Below are 27,692 nucleotides of genomic sequence, written 5' to 3'. Positions count from 1 at the left end.
CTGACTTCGAATTTATATCCATATTCGATGTAGATGTATTCCCATTCACTATAGAAGCAAAGGATGCAACTTGGAGAGTAGGAACACTAGAATTTACATGTTCTTGGTCAGTTTGTTGTATTGCCATGCTTTCCCTCATCTCGGTAGCTTTAAAACAGGAAGTGGAAGCCTGTGTCTCAGTATTTAGTGTCCTACTAGTTCCTCTGTTCACTGTAGCAGGATTATACAAAGGGGTTCTATTTATATGGTCTCTCGGCCATGAGAAGACATTATTGTTGCTAAAATCAGTTTTATCTCTGTTTAATTTATTTAATTTAACATTTTGAAGCTTTTTCTCATAGGCACTAATGCTTTCATGCAACTGACCCATTTTATTTATTTTTATTTTTTATTTTATTTTACATTTGTTAACCGGGCTAGTCTAGCTGGATACATGTCCATTTTCAGTAGAGGCCCAGGGAGAAAAGCTCCAGGAAATGACATAAAATAGACATATCAAAGTCATAATACATCCAATTAAAAATACAAAAGGTGATAACGGGACAAATTAGAAGATACAAATGTTAAAAAAAACAAAAAAATATATATATATTTTTTTCTTCTCTCTCTCTCTCTCTCACTGTCTCTCAAATGCAATAGACAGTGAGGATATGCAGTATATACATACATTTGATTAGCAAAGTTATGGTATTTTGTATCAGTAGGGTAGTATTAGAAGTTTCAGAGCAGTTATTAGTTTAGAAGGAAGGAAGTTAGTCAGGGTTAGTACAGGTGCATTGTCAGTGTGTCTTACGAAATAGCTTTAGTTTTTTTTTAAAGAGTGAAAGAGAAGTTTGAGTTGTAAGTTCAGTAGGTAATAAATTCCATAGCTTGCCTACAGAGTTAGAGTATAGGGAGTCACCTGATGAGTTATTGGATCTAGAAGTGTTGACCAGGAGTTTGTTTGAGGAGCGTAAGTTCTTGAGGTTTTTGTAAGGTGTAATGATGGTAGAGAGTATTGGAGTGTTGTCGGGTTGGTGCAGGGACTTATGGACAATGGTAAGCTGGAGAAATTGAATATGGTTAAGAAATTCTAGCCAGTCCAGTTGTTTTAGGTTTAAACAGTGATGAGTTTTGAAGAGAGAGCCTGTTGCAAATCTAGCAATGTTATTATAGGATGTTGCCAGTTTGTTGAGGTTATTTTTTGAAAGGTTAGTATATATAGGGGAAGCATAAAGTAGAGTTGAGATTAGGTGGGTTCTGGCTATAGTGGTCCTAGCTACTGGTGTAAGAAAGGGCTTGATTCTGTAAAGGGATCCTAGTTTTTTGTTAACTGATTTTATTGTGCTGTTTATATGACTATCAAAGTTTAGGTTGTTGTCAATTGTTATTCCTAGGAGTTTAGTAGATGTGTCGGGGGTAATAACAGTTCCATCAGTAGATGTGAGTGTAAGGTGAATAGGGGTGGAGTTTCAGGTTGGTGTGAAGAGTAGCAATTTAGATTTTTGGGTTAAGCAGGAGGCATCGGTTTGAGAACCATTGTTCTACAGTGTTGGAAGCTTGTTGGGTAAGAGATTTAAGTTCAGTTTGAGAGGTGGCTGTACAGATAATAGTAGAGTCATCTGCATATTGAATGCAGATGGTATGTGGGATTGCTGATAGAAGGTCATTAATATAGATGAAAAATAGAAGTGGGCCTAAAATGGAGCCCTGTGGAATACCGAGGGTAATAAGAAGGTTACTAGAGAGTTTGTTTTGCCAGAGTACAGCCTGTTGACAGTTTTCAAGGTAAGATTTGAACCAATTTATAGCTAGGGAATTAAGTGAAAGCGATTTCAGAATGTGTATTAGGAGTTGGTGATTAACCATATCAAAGGCTTTAGATAAATCAATAAAGACAGCAGAGGAAAAAATATTATTGTTACGTTTTTTGTTGATGCTGTCTGTGAAGGATAGTAGGGCAGTGGTAGTGCTGTGAAAAGGTCTAAAACCGTGTTGGCAGTTGGCAAGGAGGTTGTTATGGACAAGGTGGTTTAGAAGTTGCTTATGGATGCATATTTCCATAATTTTTGCAAGAGGGGATAACAGAGCTATAGGACGAAAGTTAGAGTAGTCATTGGAGTGACCTCCTTTGTGTAGTGGGATAATATGGGAAATTTTCCAGATGGATGGGATAGTCCCCTCATATATGATTCTGTTGATGAGTATGGAAATGAGGTAAGCAATGGCTTTAGCTCCTTTTTGTAGAAATTCTGCAGGGAGTTGGTCTGCTGATGGGGTGGTAGGTTTAAATTTTTGGAGAAGGGAGCAAATGAAGGAAGTAGGTACTAGTTGTATATGAAATGGTGGGGGTGGGATAGTGGTAGAAGTAGGCAAATTTGATGCATCAGCAGATAAATGGCTAGCAAGTTTTTGGGTAGCATTTGTGAAGAAAGAATTGAAGGCATTAGCAGTTTGGGAGGGATTGTTAGGGTTGGAGCCAAGTGGGTTGGGAGTGATTAACTGACCTGGGTATAGGAGTTTGTTAATGCTAGTCCAAAACTTTTGTGGTTCCTTATGGTGGGAGTGCTGTAGGTAAAGTTCTTTTTGTCTAACAGGATGGCTTGTTTTGTGTTGTTTCTATGTTGTTTAAAGATTTGGTGATGTGAAGGATTTTTAGTGGAACGCCATTTTGCCCAGAATTTGTTTCTAATTGGGATTTTTTGCCTAGTTATGTTTGTGAGCCAGGGGGCTGGTTTAGATTTGTTTCTAACAGAGCATAAGGGGGCATGATGTTCCAGGATGGTTAGGAACTTAGAATTAAAGTACTCTACTGCTTCATTGACTGGGAGAGATTTTAATGGTGACCAATTACATTGTTTGAGTTCAGCCTGGAAAAGTTCTGGGTTAAATTGCTTTTTGGTGTGTAGTGTTCTGTATGAGAATGGGAAAGTTTGGTTGGTTTTATGTCTGATAATATAGGTTAGTGAATGGTCACTTAGGTCATCTGGGAGGGTACCTGTTTTGTATGTTTGCTGGGGGCTATTAGTAAGTATCCAGTCCAAGGTACTTTCTTTGTTGTTGGGTTTGTTAATTCTGGTAGGGGAGTCGATAGTTTGTGAGAAGCCGTAAAGGTTGATATGGGTGGTAGGGTGTGTAGTATTACAGGTATTCTAGGCTATATTAAAGTCTCCAAGGACTATGGTTTATTGTGGCAGATTTATGGAAAGCCAGTTAAGGATATTCTCAAGTGTACTGATATTGTTTCCTGGAGGAAGGTATATACAGATAATATTTATAGTCTTATGTGTGTTGATTTGAAATTTAGTGATTAGTATTTCAGTACTGTTGTCAGAAGGTGGGTTATGATTTACAGTGCTAACTTGTAGCTCTGCTTGATAGAGGATTGCTATTCCTCCTCCTTTTTTGGCAGTGCGGTCTAATCTAATGATATTATAGCCTGGTGGGGTCACTTCATTGTCCTTAATAGTGGGTTTAAGCCAGGTTTCAGATAGGCATAGGATGTCAAATAGGTGGACATCTAAAAAAGCATGAAGTTGAGTAATTTTGTTACAAATGCTTCGTATATTAAGGTGAGCTATAGAGAGTGAGTTAGAAGGTTTGATAGATTTTAGTGTACTAGATTTATTTGGGTTGCTGTTTGTAGAGTTAATGTTATGGTTTGGGCCAGGGTTTGGGTGAATTTCCCCATCTAGTAGGGAGAGGAGGAGTGCTATGTGTTTAGGGTTGAGAGGGTTACAGTAATAGTCTGTAAATGTTTTAGCATCATGGACAGTATACGTAATGTGAGTTAGTCTATGATATTTGGCTAGTAGGTAGGAGGGTTTGGATATGTATTTAAGGAGGTTGTGATGGTTAGTTAGAGGTGGTGTGGATGTGTGTTTGGTGGGGAGAAGAAGAGCAGAGTAAAGTGATTGTTCATAGGAGGTTAAGAAATAGGTAGTGGTTAGGACAGGTATGAGAGAGAGAGTAGGAAAAATACTCACAGTTGGTGTGGAATAATTGAAGTAGGCATTATAACGGTTTGAGAAGTGGGAGAAAAGTAGTTGATAGTCTTTTAAGCAGGTTAGAATAATTGTAAATAGGTAGTGTGTTGTAACAAGGAGGGAGAAGTGGAGAGGTAACAGAGGATATGTTGAGATAGTGAGGGTTTGGGTGTTAATGATGTGAGTAGCTTGATTGGATAGAATGTGATGTGGGTGTGGTTAGAGAGGAATAAATGTTGGAGCACTAGGGGCAGGTGGGAATTGGGGGCAGGGTAGGGGAGCGGAGTGAGCCCGCAGGGCGAACGGAGCGGGAAGAGACACAAGAGTAGATTGTCAAGGATGACAATCAGTGAGGTATGAAATACAGTGGATAAGACTGAAGGTAAGAAAAATGTAGAGGAGTGTTGAGGGGTTGTCAAGATTAAAGGTAGATAGTATAAGGAGTAGAGTGAGACAAGAGATAGTTTAGGTTGGAGGAGAGATGGTAAAACAGTAGGTTAGAAGAAAAACTGGGAAGAGAATTGGAGAGATATGGATACGAAGGGTAATAGTATTTATTTATTAAGGGTAATAGTAGCAGGAAAGGTTACAGAAATCTGGTTTTCTAGTGTCACAATTTCAGTTTTCAGCTCAGTTTCAAGAGGTGTAAAAAACTCTATAAGGAGCTCCATATACTTGGAGCTAAAAGATAAATTCAATTCTTGCCACTTACGTAAGAGTTCAGGATATGTATTCCCATAAGTTGGCATATTTAAGATACGTAGACCTCGAGGTATTACTTTAGCTTCCAATGAAGCTTGTAGGTGTAGTCTTTGCCATTGTAGTCATTTGTACTTATATAGAAGGTTTTCTAGCCCCCTATATTGTGCCTGAAACTCAAGCATTTTTTCCATCTCTGAACCAATATCCACTGTATTTGCCTGTATGTCAGCATTTAATAATGGATTCACTGGTACTTCAAGAAGCTTTAAAAATTGACGATGCTCATTAGATGATTCTTGGTTGGTATCCATGTCCATATTATATCCACGTGCAGTGTGTCCTTAGCCGAATAAAAAATAGGAACTGAAGATGCAAAAACCAAATGGCTGCAGGTACACTGAGGTGCCCAAAACACACAACAACAGCAAAAGTAAATTAAGGCACCAAAGTTACACACTGGAAATCAGTCACTGTACTTTATTGCAGAAGACAAACGGTAACCGCTTTCACAACTTAATGTTGCTTCATCAGACCACATCACTACAACTGATGCTTGGTTAAATACTAGGACAATTAGTATGACATCACAATTTAAAGAGATATTACTCCACTAACATAAGAACATATGTCGATATCCATAAGAAAAATGCATAAAATATATAGAAAGGTGTGTATTTACACACAATAATATTTAAAAAAAGGGGTAATGTCATCCCTGATGGTTATTAATATATATATATATATATATATATATATATATATATATATATATATATATATATACATATACACACATTTTGTGCACATATAACCATAATAGTACAATAAAAAATATATAAAAACTCATATTTAGTGTTTAAGGCGCCTTGCCTTAAGGTAAGGAACTAATGAGGTGCAGCCATTCAAACCAGGATATCTATCTGCTTGTAATTTAGTGATCCATTGTTGTTCTAATTCTTCAGTGTGGTTTTCTACATCACCACCTCTGTTTGTCCTTACTATTTGTTGTAAGATTAAAAATTTAAAACAATGACTACTGTCTGTATTCAGGACATGATTAGCTAGAGCATTTGATTGCTTCTGGTTCCGTATGTCCCTTATATGTTCTAACATTCTTTCTTTAAAGCTCCTATTTGTTTTGCCTACATAATAGGCATGGCATGCTTGGCAAAAACAAAAATAAACAACATCGACACTCTTACAATCATAGTAATTCTTCGTATAAAGTTTAAAAAATTTCACAGGATGAATGTACTTATTTTTAGTGTAGACATGCTGACAAGCAGCACAATTCCTGCACGGGAAGGTGCCCTGTCTGTTTGAGAGATTTTTTCTAAAAGACTGATGTTCTCTATTATCTCTTGTTTTAAATTCGTCTTGTAACTTATTAGTTAGTATCAATAGTACGATGGGAAGAACAATATGTTTTGTCAGATGTTAACCCATTTTCTGGCTACATTCTCTGGTACGTCCGTTTCGTGGATGATGTTTTTGTCTTGTGGAAAGGGCATGGTGAAAATATCAGTAATTTCATTGATTACCTGCATAGTACTACAGACTTTTTGAAGTTTACTTTTACTTTTTCTGATACATGTGTTGATTTCTTGGATGTGAGTGTCACCCTTACTGATTTAAAGCAGATAAGAACCAGTATTTATCACAAACCCGCAAGAACCAATGCCTGTCTTCACAGGTCAAGCATGCACCTGAGACACATACCTAGAAATATCCTCAAAGGACAAGTCTATAGAACCCTACGCCTACATAATAATGATGAAGAGGCAGTAGTTGCTTTAAATAAGTTACAAGATGAATTTCAAACAAGAGGCTATTTTAGCTCAGAAATCACTAGAGTGATAGCAGATGCATGGAAATTGAGATCTACAAGATGTAAACCATACATGAGCTCTTATAGTGCTGATACAAGTATACCTTATGATACAAGTATTGATAGAAATAAGTTTAGAATAGTGTTTAGATTTGCAAATGACATCAATAAGTATACGGAAATTATTAAAAAGAATTGGCACTTATTACATGAAATACCAGGTCTGGTTTCCACAGTTGGTGACACCCCAAACTTCAGTTTTAGAAATAATGTGTCTTTAAAGCAGCAGTTCTGTAATAGAGAACATCAGTCTTTTAGAAAAAATCTCTCAAACAGACAGGGCACCTTCCCCTGCAGGAATTGTGCTGCTTGTCAGCATGTCTACACTAAAAATTAGTACATTCATCCTGTGAAATGTTTTAAACTTTATACGAAGAATTACTATGATTGTAAAAGTGTCGATGTTGTTTATTTTTGTTTTTGCCAAGCATGCCATGCCTATTATGTAGGCAAAACAAATAGGAGCTTTAAAGAAAGAATGTTAGAACATATAAGGGACATACGGAACCAGAAGCAATCAAATGCTCTAGCTAATCATGTCCTGAATACAGACAGTAGTCATTGTTTTAAATTTTTAATCTTACAACAAATAGTAAGGACAAACAGAGGTGGTGATGTAGAAAACCACACTAAAGAATTAGAACAACAATGGATCACTAAATTACAAGCAGATAGATATCCTGGTTTGAATGGCTGCATCTCATTAGTTCCTTACCTTAAGGCAAGGCGCCTTAAACACTAAATATGATTTTTTTTTATATATTTTTTATTGTACTATTATGGTTATATGTGCACAAAATGTGTGTGTATGTATATGTATATATATATATATATATATATATATATATATATATTTTTTTTTTTTTAATAACCATCAGGGATGACATTCCCCCTTTTTTTAAATATTATTGTGTGTAAATACACACCTTTCTATATATTTTATGCATTTTTCTTATGGCTATCGACATATGTTCTTATGTTAGTGGAGTAATATCTCTTTAAATTGTAATGTCATACTAATTGTCCTAGTATTTAACCAAGCATCAGTTGTAGTGATGTGGTCTGATGAAGCAACATTAAGTTGTGAAAGCGCTTACCGTTTGTCTTCTGCAATAAAGTACAGTGACTGATTTCCAGTGTGTAACTTTGGTGCCTTAATTTACTTTTGCTGTTGTTGTGTGTTTTGGGCACCTCAGTGTACCTGCAGCCGTTTGGTTTTTGCATCTTCAGACACTATGGGGTGCGCCTGATGGTGGAATAGTTCAAATACTCCTTGTGATGCATGTAAACATTTTGGTAGAAGGACTTTTCAGGAATAGAAGTACAAGCAATTAAATGTACATAGCTCTTTATATTTTGTGACATACCTATGTAGCTTTTCTCCTTGGGCCTCTGATGAGGAAAAAAAAAAGAAAGCTTTTTTTGCCAAGTTGGTCTAATCCCAGTCAAACTGAAGTAAGTAAACAAACGAGTAATGCTGGATGGACTGCTCTCTACTGTTTAAATATTGACTCTTTAAAGGTGTTAATCTAAAATTCTGCATGCTGACCAGAGCAGGGCAGAAATAAAAATGAATGATTGTTTAGTTCCTGACGTTTTAGAATCAAGACCAACAAAGACCGCTTAAAAATAATTGTTCAACACCACCTGGTTGGCGACATAGTTTGTTCTTGCCTTACCTTTGTGGCGTTACCTGCGGGCTATGTCTCTTAACCTTCCAGCACAAAAAATCTGGAGTAATCCAAAAAAAAAGGAAAAAAAAATAGCACCCCAAAATACAGAAGTATGTCTGTGGTTGCTGTATAGTCAAAGATTATGCCATACTGCTTAATAATGCAAATGGCTACTGCCTTCGGTGTAGCTAGTAAAAAAATTGTATCCTCTCTGCATCACTAACTTCTGGGCATAGCTCTACAGTTGTGTAAACTCCTCTCTAAAGTACGTAACTTGCCCAGAGGATGTTTAGATTTTCAGTCACCAGTAGTTTTAGTGGAAGCCGCTGAACATGTCATCTACACTTAATGGCAAGGGGTGACGTTTTTGAAGATATTATGTTTAATAGGGTTGCCACCTTATCAAATGCCCAAAGTGAGATGGTCATTTTTGGTACAAACGTCAGATTTTAACAGGATTAAAATGTTAACAGTATTACTTTCCTTGGCCAGCTTTTCCTGGAGGTGTAATTTAGGAAGTCTTTCTAGCTCTTTCTAGCTCTGTAAGTTTTGTGTATCATATTTCTTGCAGTCTTGAATTTTGTTAGCATTGTTCGCAGTGCACAATTATTGATGTTACTCCTGAAGACACATTTTCATAAAGTCATTTTTGTGTTCAATGAAATGAGGCCCTGAAATCACAATATTGTAATCAAATAAGGAGAGAAAATGCTTGACATTGCATTCTAGAGTCCTCGTTTTAGTAGATAAATGAACACCTTTGTAACTAGCTGTAGGTTATACTATGCAGTAATGACAGAACTTTGTGCAACTCTTAACTAACCAATAGGTAATGATTTCTTTCTTAAAGACAGAATTCTTGGGTTTACTACATAATTGAAGCATAAACATTATGCACTCACTAAATAATAATTTCATTTGTAGGTTCACTCCATGAACTAGTGACATGTATCAAATAATTAGACAATGGAAGAAGGGCCGCGTGACAGTGCTGACAGTACATGAGTGTTATCATTATATGAAGATGCTATTTATATATGTAGCAAATGCAGAACAGTTCTGCAGATCAGTAATCATGTTAGCATGTCTTCTAAACAAATTCTCAACTTCAGTACGCCAGACAAATATGCAACTAGTGTTTCCAGTTGTGAAACATTAGTGCTGAAGTATTTTTAAAGCATATTAAGATCTGCTATATAAACTGCTCTGGTATATCACAACCAGTAAGAGAGTTTCCGGAAAATGTTTTTTTTTTAATTTTTTTTTTTTTTTTGTGTGTTAAAACTTCGGATTAAGAGATGGTATAAGCACATAAGAGTTGTTCTAGTCTGGACTTAACCAAGACCAGCTGGTTTACTTATCCGGGCTTTGAGAGCTGAATAAAGTTTTTGCCGCAGAGTTAAGAAAGTTGTGTTCTCTTGAAGGCATGAGAAAAGTGAAGAAAGAAAAAGTCTAATTTAAATTAAATTTAGTAGCAGTGTTAGGGCAGACCATCAGTTTCCAGAGTTTGGCATGCTAAGTCAAGCATTGCCACTAGAGGGAACTAAAACCATACACACAAGTCATGCAAGTTAAATTAGTCAGATGCTGTATTAAATATGATTAAAACATGACACCTATTGTTACCACAAGACAAAATGTTTTATATAAATACCAGTATACTGTAAGATTCTGCTCACTGCTGACTATTTTGAGGCACATAATTTTTGTCAGATCATGTCATCTCTGTCTAATTTATGCTGCAGACATGCACATTAACATGTTTTTCCACAGCGGATGTGTCTTTTTCCTTCTGGTGTCTGATCCGCAATTATTTAGAACAGTCTTGCCCAGCCTCATGTGCACAATGCTGTCTATGTTCATGTTTAGTTTGCAGCAACTCATTCAGTGCTGACTTGTACTAATTAATGTTTAGTCTAAGGTTGTTGTGTTTCACTAAAAGAATGAGATATGCTTTCATTCTTATTACTGGTACGGCGGGAGAGAGACACGGTTACAGTGGGAACAGAAATGGTTCCTATCATTGTGATCTTTCCCATAAACTGTGTTTAGTAAGCAGTGTAATTTTTATTCGCAAACCCACTTCTATTTGTCTTGTCCCTTTCAACAGGATTTTGTAAGTAATGAGGCATAAGCATTAAAATGGTAAATACGCTATTGTGAAGTGATGCTGCTTTAATGTGTTTTGAAAGCTGTACTTAATTAACCTTGTCTGAAATGTTGGACAAGGAGATATGGCTGGTAACAAAGGGGAATGTTATGTTAATTGCGATTTTTTTTCTTTTCTTTGTACAGGTACTACTCCCCTATTGGTTATTTTTGGGTAAACTAGTCCTGGCTTTTGCATTGTATAAAGACTATTATATATTTCTAAATGAGTTCGGCTCCAAATTCAAGGCCCCATTAGGTGACAGGCCTTTTCAAAGACAACAAAAAGCACCGGCCTAAAGATCCACCTGTTAATTATAAAGGAAAAGGTACCCCTTTATGTCTTGACAGCCGGAGGCATTTTCACATCTCAAATACATTGTTTAAACCCTAATAAAGTAATTTTTGAGTCTCGGCTGTATTTTTTTTTTCAAGTTAGGTACTTTAGGGTGACCTTGTCCTATGGTCCTAAGGGGTTAGGCACAGTCAAATACAAGTCTAATGTCAAGAAAAATCCTTTTTGTTAGAACCAAATACATATGCTGATGTATACTATAAGCCAAAAAGTCATTTTACTATTGTTATCTTAGAGCAAGAAGCACGAGTGTGTGTAGTTAGTTGGATTTTGGAATGTTGAGAACTTTTTGTAAAGTAGTTAATCTTGTAAATAGTTTATTCTTATCTCTTTCAGATTTTTGTAGAATGTGGTTAAGCACGGGTGATGTTCTGAGAGAGGCGGCTGTCACTTTACCTTATCTCTGTCCTAAACTTACCTCAGTTAAGGGTAACAATCTTCTCTGCTATCACTTCAACTGCCTATGTCTATCTAAAATAACAACCCGTCTTCTTGCAAATTTTTCTAACTCTAATAATAATAACATGACTTTTTCATCCTACTAATTACTTGGCTAAATGTTATTAATAGATTCATGGAATATAAAAGGGTTACAAAATAATAGAAAAAAGAATTTAGTTTTACACTTAATCCAAAAATCTACTTTTGAAATGACTCTTATTCAGGAAATGCACATGACAACGGCTCAATGGGCAAATGACCTTAGAAAGAAATGGATAAAACAAATTATAGCGGCTGTTGACACCACAACCTCCAAGGGGGTTGCAATAATAGTTAAAAAAAATCTTTCAAGGGATCAATTATAACCTCAGGATGGGACCCAAATGGAAGATGGTGTTACCTAATATGTTCTATCCCATCGTACAAAAAAGAACTACTTATATTAAATGTCTATGGTTCCTGCATACACCATTGATCGTTCCTATACGAAATCTATTCGCTCATCGAAAAATTCAACAATCATCCACTGATCCTTGGTGGGGACTGGAATATTACAATCAGACCGGAATTAGACATAACCTGCAAATCCAATAAACAGCCCATAAATTCTACTAACATTATAAGAGATATGATGGAAGATTTCAACTTGTCTGATCCTTTTGAGCTCTTTAGAAAAGACCCCAGCATTAGTAACTACACATTCTTCTCAGCTTACCATAAATCCTGGTCCAGGATAGACTTCTTTTTAATATCAACAACTTTTGTCTCCTATGAAATAATATATAGCAGTGACCCCAGAACTATTTCTGATCATGCCAAAATTAACCTACACCTAAATATCTGCAAACATAACTATGAGAATCTCATCCCTAGAACCTGGTCCCTTAATCCAAACTTCCTGAGCAACAAGACTCTCCATACAGAAATTCAAGAGTTCCTGTCACAGACAATTACCTCCCTCAAAATGTCTGATATACCTTTAGATGTTCAATGGGCGGCTGCCAAAGCTACCTTAAGAGGTACCCTTATCCAGAAATCCTCTCTAATTAAAAAACAATCTAAATCCCACACTATGGTGCTAGAAACAGAACTAAAAAAAATTAGAATCAGAACTCCAAACCAAATTCTCTCCTGACATTGAGAAACAAATATCCACCATCCAAAAACAACTTCACGAATTACACCTAAGTAATTACTCACTTATGGAATCTAGACTTATCCATAAGTATGCTGAATGGGCGCAAACGCCCTCGAAGGTCCTGGCTAGGATTATAAACATCAGACCCCCACCTACAACAATAAAACATATTATTCATAAAGGACGCTCCTACTTCATAGATAAGGAAATCATCCAGGTCATTCAGGAAGTATACGAGGAAATTTATGGACCCCAAACACTTGAATCAGAAGACCTACAGGACTCTTTCCTAAATGAATTACAATTTCCAACAGTAAGCGATACTCACATTAATTTACTTAAAGCACCTATAACCAGGAATGAAATATCCTTGGCCATAAACAAGCTGAAACCAGGCAAAGCTCCAGGACCAGGTGGTTATGTGTCAGAATTCTACAAGTCCTTTAAGCAAAATCTTGCCTCTATACTACTTAAAGTTTATACTCACATTATTCAGTTTGGTATATCTGATCTCTAACTCAACAACTCCAAGACCATTTTTATACCAAAATCAAATGACAATAATCTCAGCACAAATGACTACCATCCAATTGCCTTAATTAACATTGGCATAAAGATTCTATCATCTATCTTAGCAAATAGACTAAAAAACGTTTTACCACATATTATATCCCATGACCAATTGGGTTTCATGAACAATAGACATGTTTGGGATAACACTCTAACTATTAAAGCCATAACCTTTTTAACAAAATTCAATAAATCCCCCAAATATCTGTCGATGCCCAAAAAGCTTTTGATCGGGTAAACTTAAACTTCCTCTTTAAAACCTTGAAGCACTTCTCCTTCCCTGATGAATTTATCAAAATGGTTACAACCCTTTACATTAAGGCCTCCACTACCCTCAATATAAACAAAAAAAACTCCAAATCAATTCAGATTATAAACGGTACAAGACAGGGTTGCCCACTCTCACCCTACTTATTTAATATCTATCTTGAAGTATTATTGCTAAAACTAAGTCAGAAAACATTCCACCGTTCAATATACTTGTATAAATTGCAAGTGAAATATACCATCTTTGCAGATGATTTAAATATCTATTTAGAACTTCCCTCAATGGAACTTGAGAAAATTCTAAGTTCACTAGACAAATTTTCACAAATCGCAAATTACGCCATTAATCCTAACAAATCAATAATCTTCCCACTAAACCCCCTTGGTCACAAAGAATTCTTTATACCAGAAACAACTATCAAAGTTAATTATTCCCTAAAATATTTGGGTATAACCTTTGCCCACCCTCAACAAGAGCTAATTAATGGTAATTTGTATAAAACATGGGTTAAAGTCACTGAAGATCTCACAAGATGGAAGAGTTTAAACCTATCCCTCCTCTCAAAAGTAGCTATTATAAAAATGAATATTCTCCCCAAACTTCTTTTTCACTTTTTTGCTCTTAACCAAAACATTCCAAACATTTTTTCTCGAAAATAAATGCTACACTAGGGAAATTTATTTGGCACCCTAAAAATGTTAGAATCAACTACATCAAACTTACACTTCCCAAAGATAGAGGAGGTCTAGCCTTACTGGATTTTTTAACGTACTACCATATAATTAACGCCAGTCACACTGTACACATTGCTAACTTCCGACAATCAAACAAGGACTGGAACCCCTTATGGATAAGAATTTACAATGCTCATATAAAGGCGTCCAGCCATAATCCTAGTTCAATTATCTTCCTTAACACTAAAACTCTCAAAGAACATAAAATTCATCCTATATTAATAAAAAATATCAATGGGTTCCAAAAACTGATAACATCCCTTGGTCTGCAACATTGTCTAACGATGGCCCAACCAATTCATCTTAATCCAAATTTTAAATTGGGTAACAGCATGTTAAATCTAGATAGTTACCCTCTCATTAGGAACTGTACAGTTTGGGACTTCTCTACAGTCAAAGACTTACCATTTAATGACATCATATCCTCTTTTGCAGTCAATAAAAAAATACTATATAATCATTAAACAAATACTATATCTAATATCTTTGGCCACTGACATGATGTCAGTATCCCCCCCGGAACACCAACTTTACCAGACACTAATAACCCAACTACTATTAAGGACTAAAATGCTTTCCAATGTCTATAGACTAGCAACAAAAATAAAACACCAAGACCATATTCTATTCTCTAAGTACTGGGATGGAAAAAACAGGGAAATTACACTTAGCCAAAAACTCGATGCAATTGATGCAACAATAAAATTAACCCCCTTCAAAAAACTAATCTATACCCAGCTCATGATAAATAATAATGCCTATTACACACCGTCATTCCTAAACAAAATTAACCCAAACACCTCACCTATGTGCCCAACATGCCCTAATTCAGTGGCAAACATACTCCACATTTTCTGGTCCTGAAAAAAACGTGTACAAACTTTGGTGCTCCCTAAGAGCACGACTGGAGATAATGGGATATATGAAATCAACCCTATCCTGGCAAATGGCGTTACTAAATATTTATCCAGGTTCATTTAAATCTGAAACTAAACATATTATCGTGACACTATGTGCGCTTCTGAAAACTTACATTACTTTAAACTGGCTAGACAGATCCAAAGTGTCTTGGAATGACTTCCAGTCGATGGCTGTTAAATATGTTTTGGCAAGTAAACTTAAGACAACAAGCAAAAAGAAAATAAGTTATTTTCAGAAATATTGGAATAACCTATTAGATGCTCTTAATCAACACCATCCTTAGGTAGACCTCCACCCTCCCCCTTTTTTTTTTCTCTTCCTTCGGGCCTCATCATATCCCCCTTATCTCTAATTCCCCTAGTTCTTTTGGACTATTAATTTTGTGACAAATACTTTTCCTCTTTAATTTCTACCTCCAACATAACTCTTGAATGATCACAAACAATACAACCCCCTACGATATATTTTCCTACCCTTGTGCAAGCACTAACATCTAGTTTCCTTATACTAACACCCTTTCATTCAGTGACAGTCGTGTGTATATATTGTATATAGTTAAATCAAATAGGTTTTAGGCGTACTGATACACTTCCATAATCCTGCAAAATAAATACTTGTCAAAAAATGTTTGCTACCTTTCTGTCTGTTAATCTCCTAATCACTTGTTTAACGAAGGTTAATATTTCATTTTGTTATATAGGACTGATTGTACGTGTGCCTAACCAGGTTATATGAAACATATTGACTTATTTGTTTTAAACCTATTTGCATTGTGTGACTTGTAATTGATTCTGTATTTGTGTCCTTAAAAATGCTAATAAAAATCAGATTGCAAAAAAAGAATGTTTTCTATGTTGCTACATTACCTTTACCATAGATATAAATATAAAAATAACTATTGGTTTATCAGGTAGGCCCAGAGGACATACAGTCCCTTTTCAGGGGCAACCCTGAAGCAATGTCTGGTTGAGAGTCTTGATGAAGGTCACAGTAGGCAAATGAGGGCAGAAAGAATCAAACCCTGTATCACAGGAGTTACATTTCATGAACTTAACTGTCAAAACTAGCTGTCAGACAGAAGATGTAGGGTTATTTTCATTGGCATAATTATGATTATGTTGTATAAGGCTGTTCAAAGCAGGTCGATTTGGATAATTTGTAGCTGATTTTATAACAGTTCTTAATGGCATGCATTAGTTGATTGATAAAGTCTAACATATATATTATTTAAATTACAGTGTAGGACGCAAAAAAGGAAATATTCTGAAGAGGGCTTGTTTGTCATAGTATTAATTTTCATATTGTATCCCTGTCCAGGTTCAGGAGTGAGATGACACTCAATGTACTATTGTGGGCAGGTACATGAATGGAGATTTCTAGATCTACTTGTTTTGTAACCAGGTCAACTAATCTGCCACAAGAAAATTTAAGCAATGGTTTTAGGATGTCAATTTCTATGGCAGAAATCTGGATTTTTATTCTGCTAGCATAAGGCACCCAGTGTCACTGCTACAGCAGCACTGACTTGTCAAGCTGTTTATCCAGAGCCTATTGAAAGGGAAAGTATGGGATAAATTAATAGCACTAGTTTGGAATATAATTTATCTGCTGAGACAGCAGATAAATCCTAATACCAAAATGTTCTGATATAAGAATGTAGGAAGAAAGAGCTTCACCAGTGGCATAGAGGAAAGAAGGCCTTAATGCATCACCGATAACTCGAGGTCAATCAGTGGATTGGGCACTTTACAATGAAGCTGAGAGGATGCTTTTGCCTATCCTGGATGGCTTGAGTAAGTGGTGTAATAGGTGGCACACTCGCCTTTGCTGCAGAAGGTTGTAGGTTCTGTTCCTACACCAGGTAGATGGATTGCTGACACTGCATTGCACTCCTGAATATGCTAACCTTACAGATGAGACATTAAAACAAGTTTTCATCTTCCTGAGTTGGTGGTAGCTCAAGTGGATAAAGTGGATGTAAAAGCTCACACTGTACCTATTGAAAAGAGTAAGGAAGTTCACTAATGCCTTAACCAAATTTCCCCAAGTGGTATTAATACTATCTCAGATCTCACCTAGAATGCTGTGAAATAAAGAAGTTAGCCTTGACAGTGTTCAGCTAAAGGTGATGCTGAATTGGTGGTTGTGAGGAAAGAAACTGCATGTCTAAGTGAGATTCTAGGGGAGGGGGGCATGCTCAAACCAGTCCCTTCTGCTGCTGCCAGACAATGGCATTACACTAAGTAGTAGGGACTAAGGATTGTAGAAAAACCCTACAAGCCACAATAAATCTACGCACTCCAGCCTGTCTCACTCTTTGTGCGCGGGTACTCTGAAGAACTGTTACACGGTTTACTATCAAAATATGGAAAAGCACTTACGTGAAACTGGAATGGATGACTGCGTCTTTTCTAGTTTCTGTAATGTCATTTTGAAAATGTTTGCATTCACATTAGCAAATGATAGTATACATTCGCTAATGTGAATTAGATGTTCTGATAACAGATCGCACGACAGTTGGGATCGGGAAATGTGCCCTTTTCCTCACTGTAGTGAGATCTCAGAGTTGGAATATATAATTTGCAGGGAGTATGGGGGTACAGGGGGATTGCACCCCTGCAAAATTGTAAGCATTTGTGCTGTAGGCATAAAATTCATATGACAGCTTCAGCCCAAATGCCTGAGGGTCTGATGTCACCTCCTGACATTCTGAATTTGGTCAAATGCAGATATCTTGGTGATGATTTTTGACATTCTGTTAAAGTGACATTGCCAAATTCAGAATGTCAGTTCGATCAAGTAAGTAGATTTTTTTTTCAACTTTTTGATATTAAATCCTGCTACACATAGGATGGAGAGCTCCCATGTCAATGTGTGGAGTATCTCCTTGAAGGGGAGCTCCTCAGTAAAGGGTTGCACCATGGAGAGTACCGAGGTTCAGGGAGCTGGAGGAAGGAGCTGGGATAGGCTATGTAAGAAGATTTAAATTAGTGAATGCAGTTAAAATAAAAATGAATGTGAGACAATGAACTGCAATACATTTGACACCTCTTCTCTGACCTGCTTTGCATAGGAGTCATACATATTGTTTGAAGTTTCAGATGTCATAGGTCAGAAAATCACTACATCACACCTAACTTCAGCATGGCCTTGTCCAGTGAAGCGTTTTCAGTTCAATTTATTACTTATGGTGTTAACTAGTTGTGTATCTGAATACATATATACCGTGTGCATCGGGGATTGTGCTCTGTCACTTTGTAATTCAATTTCACTCATACCAGTGGCATAACGTTGTCTGATAATAGGCACAGTAAACTTTGAAAAATGAGTAATGGTTCGATATTCCACTGTGAATGTGTGCATATGGGACGGGGCAACGCTAGATACATATGAAAAACATGCAACAAATCAAAAGAATAAGCTATGCTCATATTGAATTGTTTTCTTTCCTGCTTACCTATTTTGCCATTTAATGCATTATTTCTTCACAGATTTTCCATCACTTCTCACTGGGACACCTTTCTCTTGTCACCCGCAGTACTTTGCCATAAGCATATCGTTATGCTTAGACAGGGCAATGAAAATGTTTGACATTCAACTTCCAGATGACAACATAGAAGATAATCCATGTTTTGCTTATGGAAATCCACAAGATGGCATAACTGAATATGTTTTCAGTATCAGTTCAGCAACTGACTGCCAAGCAACAACTTCAGTAAGTAGGCAGCTAAAGCAATTTATTTATCCAATACTGAATTTTAATGCATGAATGTTAGTAATAATTTCATTCTCTCTCCGTTTTCCAAACTGATGATTTGCAGTATAGTTGGTGGAAATGGGTGTGGTCTTTTTTGGCTCCTCTTCCTGTCTCATAATGTCATTCAAGATTCCATTCCATCATTTCATCTTCCCACTTTGCCTATTTGTTATGATCCATTCATTCCCCCCTGGGGTGAATATTTTGAAAAAAAGAGTGATGCCATGACCATCTAGTGGAACCGCATTTTTACAGTCATGTAGTTATAAGCAATGATGTGGAATGAGCTTAGTAGGCATGTCTTCCACTTTTGTGACAACTATCGTGTTACTCCGCCTCTCTCATTAAGGCAAATCACCAGCAGTAAGAATTGGTGTTCACCAGAGATTTAAAGTGGATACTGCAATTGCAAGTAGGATACCAACACCCTTGACATTCAGAAAGAGATGGGCAGGATTTTCCTCTCATTCCTTTGGCCAGTTTCCCTAGTGGCCAAGCCACTACATGAACCTATACCTGCTAGATTACAGCCAGAGGCAATATCTCCCTGTGTCATTTGGCTGGCTAGACTTTTAAAAGTAAATTCTAGGTGCAAAAATATAGACACTAATATTTCTGTTAACTCTTTCCTACTCTACCAATAATTGCAGTATCTCTGAGAGAGAATGTAATATACCTTTCACTAATCAGGATTTTAAAGTATTAAGAATCAGAGTACAACCAGCATCCAAAGGATACTTGACTGAAATGCATTTTCAGAAACTTTGCTAAAAAGACACAGTTTTGCAGGGAGTCATTGCAACTGGCAATATTTATTTTACTTACATTTGTTCACTAGGAAAGTCTGACTAGTAGAGAGACAATTTGCAGCAGAACCCAGGGAGAAACACTCCCAATGCAGGTCTTTGGAGTGTGAGAAGAAACCAGAGCAAACCCACATGAATGCAAGGAAAATATGCAGACTCCACATAGAGAACACCTCAGCCAGGGCTCAAACCAGAGAACCTCTTACTATGAAGTGACAATGCTAACCGCTGCACCACTGTTTTGCCCAGTGTGTATTTTTACCACTGTACAACAGTGATGAATTAGCTGTGTGAATACAGGAGGCAGAGCCCTCAGCATTGGGGTATGCTGGTGTAGTGAGCCATGCACATCTTTTAAGAAATGTTTCTGTGGATTTATTAAGTACATCTTTGCCACATCTTTGGACTGTTTCTTTTCAATTAATGAAGTAACATAGTTTAAGGAAATATAATTTCTCATCTATTTATTTACAATCAATGAACTATATATTCTTCTTTGTTTAACCTTGAACTAATTTACATGACTTACTTAATGGAAATAAAAGAAACCTTTTATTAATCATACTTTCTAATGTATACAAAAGTGCATGCAGTTAGCTACACTTGGACATAGCTTGCATATTTTTTGCATTGATGTGCATTTTACTATACTTCTTATCTGCATTTTTAATTATTTCAGTGTTTGCATATGTGTATGTGTGTGTGTGTGTGTGTGTGTGTGTGTGTGTGTGTGTGTGTGTGTGTGTGTGTGTGTGTGTGTGTGTGCGTGCATGTCTGTATGTGTAATGCTATGCAAATACTAATATTTGAGATTGAAAGCTTATGTTACTACAACAGGATATGAATTACTGGTGGAACTCTTCATGTTGAAGCTGTGCCTCCTACATTTATATTTTTACTCTGGTGTCATATAGACTTGGGGAGAGGGAATACTTTTGTCTTTTGCAAAAACAAATATTCTCTTTCCCTGAGTTTGGATGACTTTGTAGCCAGCATCCTTAGTGATTAAACAATTCTTCAGATTAGAAGGGAGATTAGGGCATTTCACTGCACTATTATCCTATCAGCAAACAATTTTTTTCACTGACTATTCTGTTCATTTTTTCTGCCTCTGTGCAGGGGATGCAGTGATATCAGAGAATTGATGCATGTATACATGCACCTTCACATGCCTCTGTAGTGGCTTAACAAAGTTTTACTGTTTGCAAAGCTGATTACTTATGGATGAGAATAGTCTCACCCACCTTGCACAGACATATCATTTCCTCTGTTTGTAGCCATGATCTCTTTTTTTCTGTCACAAGCTATGGCTATACAGTTGCTATAAAATTATGACTACATCTTATTCATAAAGGTCTGCTAAACACAATTACATTTTCCTTCCATGTTTTGACATGCTTCTTGAACTAAATATTGTAGCGTATTCTTGCATCTGTAAATATGTTTTGTTCATTTCTCATGTGATCCTATTCACCCAGGCTGTGCCTGCAAATGATCCACTGAGATCATGCACTAACCCAGTAAACAAATATAAATAAATAAATAAATAAATAAATAAATAAATGGCTCCGGCCTAGAATTAAGCATGGGGTCATAGACTGACTGGCTAACAGAGAATAAAGTACTATAGCAGAAAATAAAATACTATAGCTCAGTTTTTATCTTCACCACCACATAATAATAAAATACCTGCTATACTGCAACTGCTGTCATACCATATATTGGTCAATCTCTAATCCACTGGTCAATCCCTGATGTTCCTCACCTGCTGTCTTTTAGAAGACACACTAATACATAAGCTCTCCAATTGCGGGAATTGGTTCTTGCCATCACTAGTAGTAAGCAGTCTTCTGTTTTCTGGAAGATAGCAATGACTCCCAAATTGGTGATAAGGACTTTCACCCAGGCTTCTTCACAGTCAGTGATGAACCACTCTTATGGTTGCACAAACTCAAAATGACAATATCAACTGCAGGCAACAAAGACATAATCCAAACATCATCAGATTGGATACTGTCCCAAACTTGGCTGTGACTTGGCATTCTGTTTTTGAAAATACTGAACAGAAGTGGAAATAAATTATATGCTTGGGTGTGTCATATGTTTTCTGTAAAAGTAGTCTTTGGAATCCCAACAATACAGACACAACTCTCTCTCTCACTCTTTCTCCACAGATGTTGGAACTGAATGGTAATGAAAAGTGATGTTTGCATATCTGCATATTTTTGAAACATCTTCTACAAAGCATTTGGAGGTATAATGCTGCATTCTTTCCCCTGGTCCACAAAGCATATATATAGTACTGTAAAAGTCCATTAACCCTATGATACCCATTAAAGAAAAACAAATTAATTGATTTTTGATTTGTCAGTACAGAATCATTATTGCACCCCTAGAATCTAAGACCTGACTGTCTGAGCAAAAGTAATTGCCTAGCACCTTGGCATAGGTCTTCCTGGGACTACTAGGAGAAACTACATATGTAAAAAGAACATTCCATCCTGTACCTCCTTTGGAAACTCGGTACCTCCATCTTAATGTACTATTCTGGAGGTATTGTCTCCACTCTCCCTCCAACATTAAAAAAGACATGTCAGTGATGGCATCCTGATAATATCCAACATTTTTCATATTTCTGTTTAAATCTTATTAATGCCCATAGACTTGCCTTAGTATAACTCTTTAATCACCACAATGACCTCATGTACAGAAATGGGCTCCTTCCCACCATTGCTCCCCTTAATCCCTCCTTAAATAACTCACTGCTTTCAAGATTCCCTTAAAGTGTACCACCTATTCTTGACAGGGTGGCCATTTGAGGTTAGTACTTCTCCACCCTTGATAAAAACAGACCTGGCTTTGTTTTCTGCACCTTCCATCCTGAGCCACAAGATAGTTTGAGATAGTGGCTGCAGTTTAGAGTCCACTTGACCAATCAGTAGCAGCTTGAAAAATTCTCACCCTCCCTCTTTCCTATCACAATTGCATTACATAGTTGTCTTTATTTTATGTGATAACTTTCCTCAACACTGCCATCCAGAGATTCAGAGAGTAACTGCCATGTCCAGCATTGATGACATTTTGGCTACATCTTTGCTGCTGCTTTAAATATTCTGGTCATAGAAATGATGCATTCAGAGTTCACATCCTTGAACTCCTCTGATATATGGAATGATCTTTTATGAAGTAGTTGATCAATTTATCCTGAACAGAAATATTAGCTAGGAATTCTCAAGACACGGCTACAACATATTTCATTTTCCTGACTGCCCATCCATCTGCCTTTACTCACTATCACAAGGCTATAAGTTGACAACTTAGCAGCTCTTTTAACATAAGTATCCAGAACAGCAAAGCTGATCTTCAGTTTTTCATCGCATGATGCTGTAGTATAAAGTATACACACAACCATCCTTCTTTTCAAGCATTAAATTAATTATTGAAATTCAATGACTACAAAATTCCAACAACAGTACACCATTAAGACTGATTTATCAAACCATTTTTACAAGTCCCACCCATCTAGATGTTCCTCATTCCTCACATGAGAACTGAACAATCTCAATAAAACTGCAGAATTCAGTTGGCAGGACTTTATTAAGTATCACACCTGTCATCTCTAAGAAGAATGAATACTTCAGATAACTGTTACATATGGATGTATGTACAAAAAAGATAAGAGATGTCCTTTTCTGCAACTTGTGGTAGTACTGAAGCATTTTTTATTTCTATTAACACAACCAGTAACTGCATTGCAAGCAACTTCAGACTTGCAAGTATCAACACACTGTGTCCAAAGGCTCTCACCTTGTCCAAAGGTCCAGAGATGAAGAGAAACAGATGCCTGCTGACTAAGAATTCTAGTTTGTCAACTAGCACCGAGTGGGGAAAAAACAACTTTATCTGCCTGATTCCCCCTATAAGCTACAGCCCACAATCCAAGACCCAGTAGTGATAGATGGTGTAGAGGGTTAAGACAATAAGACTGTTACTTAGTTACTTCCCATAGTACATGGTTTAATTCCGTCAGCCTTCATTTGCCTAATGTGTGATGCTGAGCAAGTGACTTAACCAGGCAGTGTTTTGAGACAATTAGGAATTTAGGTTAGACTCAGTATTGGTCTCCTGAACTGCATGTCTACTAAGTTCACATGAACCTGTTGCGAATCGTAGTCCACCCTAATTGTCTTGTTCTTACATGCTACTTAACTACCATCACACTGTCCACATTCTTTGCCTTGTGGATATCAATCCCACTTGGCAGCTCCATGCAGCTTCTTTGTACTGATTCTATGTGGGCTACATAACTTACCTAGTCATCAGTTACTCACAAGTAAACACTACCCTCAGCCTTTTCTCAAGGCATGAGTCCCAGTCTCCTTGTTTTAAGCAGATTTCCTTATGCGAACAGTCATAAGTTCATAGGTAAGTAATAAACTAACTACCCCTGTGGACCATTTTAGGCTTAGTCATTTTCCCTCAAAGGTGAGAATCACACCTTTCACCTTGTGTCTGTGAGGTAGATACTCTAACCATTATGTCAGCCCTCACAACCATAAAGGGCAAACTTTGAATCAATTTTTCTTATTTAGAGCCTCCTTTAGAATAGTTTACCGAAAATGACCCCAGCAGGACCACAAAAGGTGAGACAGCAAAGCTATAAGAATTTGATGGCTGTGCCATCCCCTGCACCACAGAAACAATATAATACCATAAAAGGATAATACATATAGTTTAACAACAATAAAATGATTATGAGATCAAATGTTTTACTATCTCTTCCCTTTCTGAGCCCAAGACATGCTGTGAACATTAGCTGCACCCTATAGCCCCTCAACCTCTGGCACAACAGATGGCTTTGCCACATTGCTTCTAACCAGAGACACCTTCACAAAGTTGGACATTTCGTAGTAAAGACTTCACAATTTATATGTCATGGAGAGGAGTTGATTTAGTCTTAAGCATCATGTATGGTAATGTCAGTAGTATCAGTAGCCTAACCCTAGAGCCCATCCACTGTTAGAAATCATTTTTGGCACATATTTGTATGCTAAACATAGAATGGGTACCTTCTTCTACACACCAACCATGCTTGACTACAATGGAAGAAATTATTGGCTAAAGTTAGTTAAATTGAAACAGCATTATAGTAGATTTAATCATCTGAAAACTCGCAGACAGTTCCACTACCGTTTACCATATATCATTGCATGAATGCAATATTTACCTGCCATTTCTTTATCTTATACTGCTGCTTTATTCAAGAGACTGTTAATTATGTAGTTTTATTACAGGATATGGGCAGCATGTCAGGAACAGTTTGTTTGTTGAAATATTTCCAAATGTATTCTACACATCTCAAAATCAGGAGTAGTGTGTTTTAGATAAATTCTACACATCTCAGGATCAGGGGTAGTGTGTTTTTGATAAATTCTACACACCTCAGAATTAGGAGTAGTGTGTTTGGGATAAATTCTACATGCCTCAGGATCAGGAGTAGTATGTTTTGGGTACATTCTACACGTCTCAGAATTAGGAATAGTGCATTCTGGATAAATTCTACGTCTCGGAATCAGGAGTAGTATGTTTTGGATAAATTCTACATCTCTCAGGATCAGGAGTAGTGTGTTTTGGATAAATTCTACACATCTCAGGATCAAGAGTGGTATGCTCTGGATAAATTCTATACATCTCAGAATCAAGAGTAGTGTGTTTGGGATAAATTCTATGTCTCAGGATCAGGAGTAGTGTGTTTTGGATAAATTCTATGTCTCAGGATCAGGAGTAGTATGTTTTGGATAAATTCTACACATCTCAGAATTAGGAATACTGCATTTTAGATAAATTCTACACATCTCAGAATCAGGAGTAATGTGTTTTGGATAAATTCTACACATCTCAAAATCAGAAGTAGTGTGTTTTGGATAAATTCTATGTCTCAGGATCAGGAGTAGTGTGTTTTGGATAAATTCTATGTCTCAGGATCAGGTGTGGTGTGTTTTGGATAAATTCTATGTCTCAGGATCAGTAGTAGTGTGTTTTAGATAAATTCTACACATCTCAGGATCAGGGGTAGTGTGTTTTGGATAAATTCTATGTCTCAGGATCAGTAGTGTGTTTTGGATAAATTCTGCACATCTCAGAATCAGTAGTAGTGTGTTTGGGATAAATTATACACATCTCAGAATCAGTAGTGTGTTTGGGATAAATTATACACATCTCAGGATCAGGAGTAGTGTGTTTTGGATAAATTCTACACGTCTCAGAATCAGATTTTACTGTTTGTTTAATTGCATTTCTGTGTGCTTTCATAAAAAAACAAAAAACAAAAAAAATACTCCTTGTTTTCCCGCCTTTGCTCGATTAGTTTAGACCAGTATACAGGCTTTGCTGTATTCTGGGATGTGTGTAGTTCCTGTGTTGGCCATTGCCTTACTTGGATAGAAGGAAGTTTCTGAGATCACCAGTGGGAGTGGGGAGCCTTGAGCAGCCTATCTGTCCCTGGGGGAAGTGACCTCAGCACTTGAGCTGTAAATTATTGGTTACTTTGGACCATTTCTAGCTCTTTTCAAGTTCCCTGTATAAAAATCCGCCTCAGGGCATTTTTTCTGGCTATATACCCAAGCAGAGCTCCACGTGGTCCTGCAGAGGGGTCCTGGAAACAGAGAACTGAAAGAAGCGACCACTTTCCAGATTTAAGTTTTTTTTTGGCTTTTTTTATCTGCATTGTCCTCTCTGGCTTTCATTTAACTAGCTATAACTGTTTTTGTGTCTATCTGCTGATTTCTGTAGTATCTGCACTTAAAAGTAGCTTTTGGTCGACTCTGGTCGATTAATACTGTTTTTTTGTTAATTTAACTGCTGAGGCTGCCCACTAAAGTGTGCTAGCCTGTGTAAATCGATTTTACTTTGTTTAATTGCATTTCTGTGTGCTTTCCTAAAAAAACAAAAAACAAAAAAAAATACTCCTTGTTTTCCCGCCTTTGCTCGATTAGTTTAGACCAGTATACAGGCTTTGCTGTATTCTGGGCTGTGTGTAGTTCCTGTGTTGGCCATTGCCTTACTTGGATAGAAGGAAGTTTCTGAGCTCACCAGTGGGAGTGGGGAGCCTTGAGCAGCCTATCTGTCCCTGGGGGAAGTGACCTCAGCACTTGAGCTGTAAATTATTGGTTGCTTTGGACCATTTCTAGCTCTTTTCAAGTTCCCTGTATAAAAATCCGCCTGGGCATTTTTGCGTGGTTGGGTGCATAGAGCAGCAGCGATTATACAGGTTTAAACTATTTCTGGCTCCACCAAGTCTGCTCTTCAATTTTTCCCTTGGAAAGCTCTACTCAGTCTATTTAGCTGTATATATTAGCACTTGTTTTCGGGACTTCTATTCTTAGCAAGCTCTCTTATACTAAAGTAAGCACTCTTATACTAAAGTAAGCACTACAGCCATCCACTACCCCCGTGAATACCCACTTCCCTTAAAGGCACAGCACTCCTTATAATATTCTGGTATGTCGAGTGGTAGACCACTAGCATCCTCTCTTGTTCAGCTGGTTAATCTGGGAATCTTAAGACAATGTTACAATTGTCTCATGTACACAGACAACCCTCTCCTCCTTCCTACTAACACAAATACTTGTGAGAGATGCTACTATATAGCCAGACTGGAGGCTGAACTCTCTCAACTCAGGACTGGCAAGACCAGACAGGAGGAGAAGGTACCCACACCCGAAGCAAAACCAGTCACACATAAAACCACCACTGCAACAAACCAAACACATAAGAACACAAAGACATACTCGGAGGCTCTTATAAAAAAACTTACCAAAACAACAGAGGCCTCCAAAGCAGACACCCAGAAATACACCCCCACAAAACATAACACCTACAACACATACCTCAAGCAACAGGTGTATCACACAATCACAGCCCATAAGGAAAAACACTATGCCAGAGACATTAGTAATAGGTGACTCTATAGTCAGACACACCGACGTTCCACTCACCAGGCTAAATAAGGAGAGGGTAACGGTGAGCTGCCTATCGGGAGCTAGGATCCGCCACATTACACACGCACTCAGGTCATTCCAAAGCAAGTACAAGTATGATGCAGTCATTGTCCATGCTGAAGTGAATGACCTGAGACGTACCTCCCTGGACTACATGAAAAGAGACATTGAGGAGCTCTCCGATTATGTAGCCCAGACTGGTATGACCCTGACCCTGAGCAGCATCATGCCTTCACCAAGAATGATGCCTCAGTACAAAGACAAAATGATCAGTTTTAGCAATTGGCTTAATCACTGGTGTCATTCTAGGGGGATCCAATGTCTGT

At 37.2% G+C, this 27,692-nt stretch overlaps 1 protein-coding gene across 1 annotated transcript in view; it reads left to right on the top strand.

Moving 5' to 3' along the window:
* The window catches only part of LOC122816631 (uromodulin-like), a 340,244-nt gene that overhangs the window by 126,127 nt on the left and 186,425 nt on the right, over window positions 1–27,692 (top strand). The window contains exon 3 of the mRNA XM_044089553.1: window positions 18,295–18,518. Coding sequence (XP_043945488.1) covers window positions 18,295–18,518 — 224 coding nt within the window. The remainder of the gene's footprint in view (window positions 1–18,294; window positions 18,519–27,692) is intronic.

The sequence above is a fragment of the Protopterus annectens genome, chromosome 1.part1, assembly GCF_019279795.1.
Source record: "Protopterus annectens isolate FY-2018-M chromosome 1.part1, PAN1.0, whole genome shotgun sequence".
Classification (NCBI taxonomy): domain Eukaryota; kingdom Metazoa; phylum Chordata; order Ceratodontiformes; family Protopteridae; genus Protopterus; species Protopterus annectens.
This window is presented reverse-complemented; position numbering and strand designations above follow the sequence as displayed.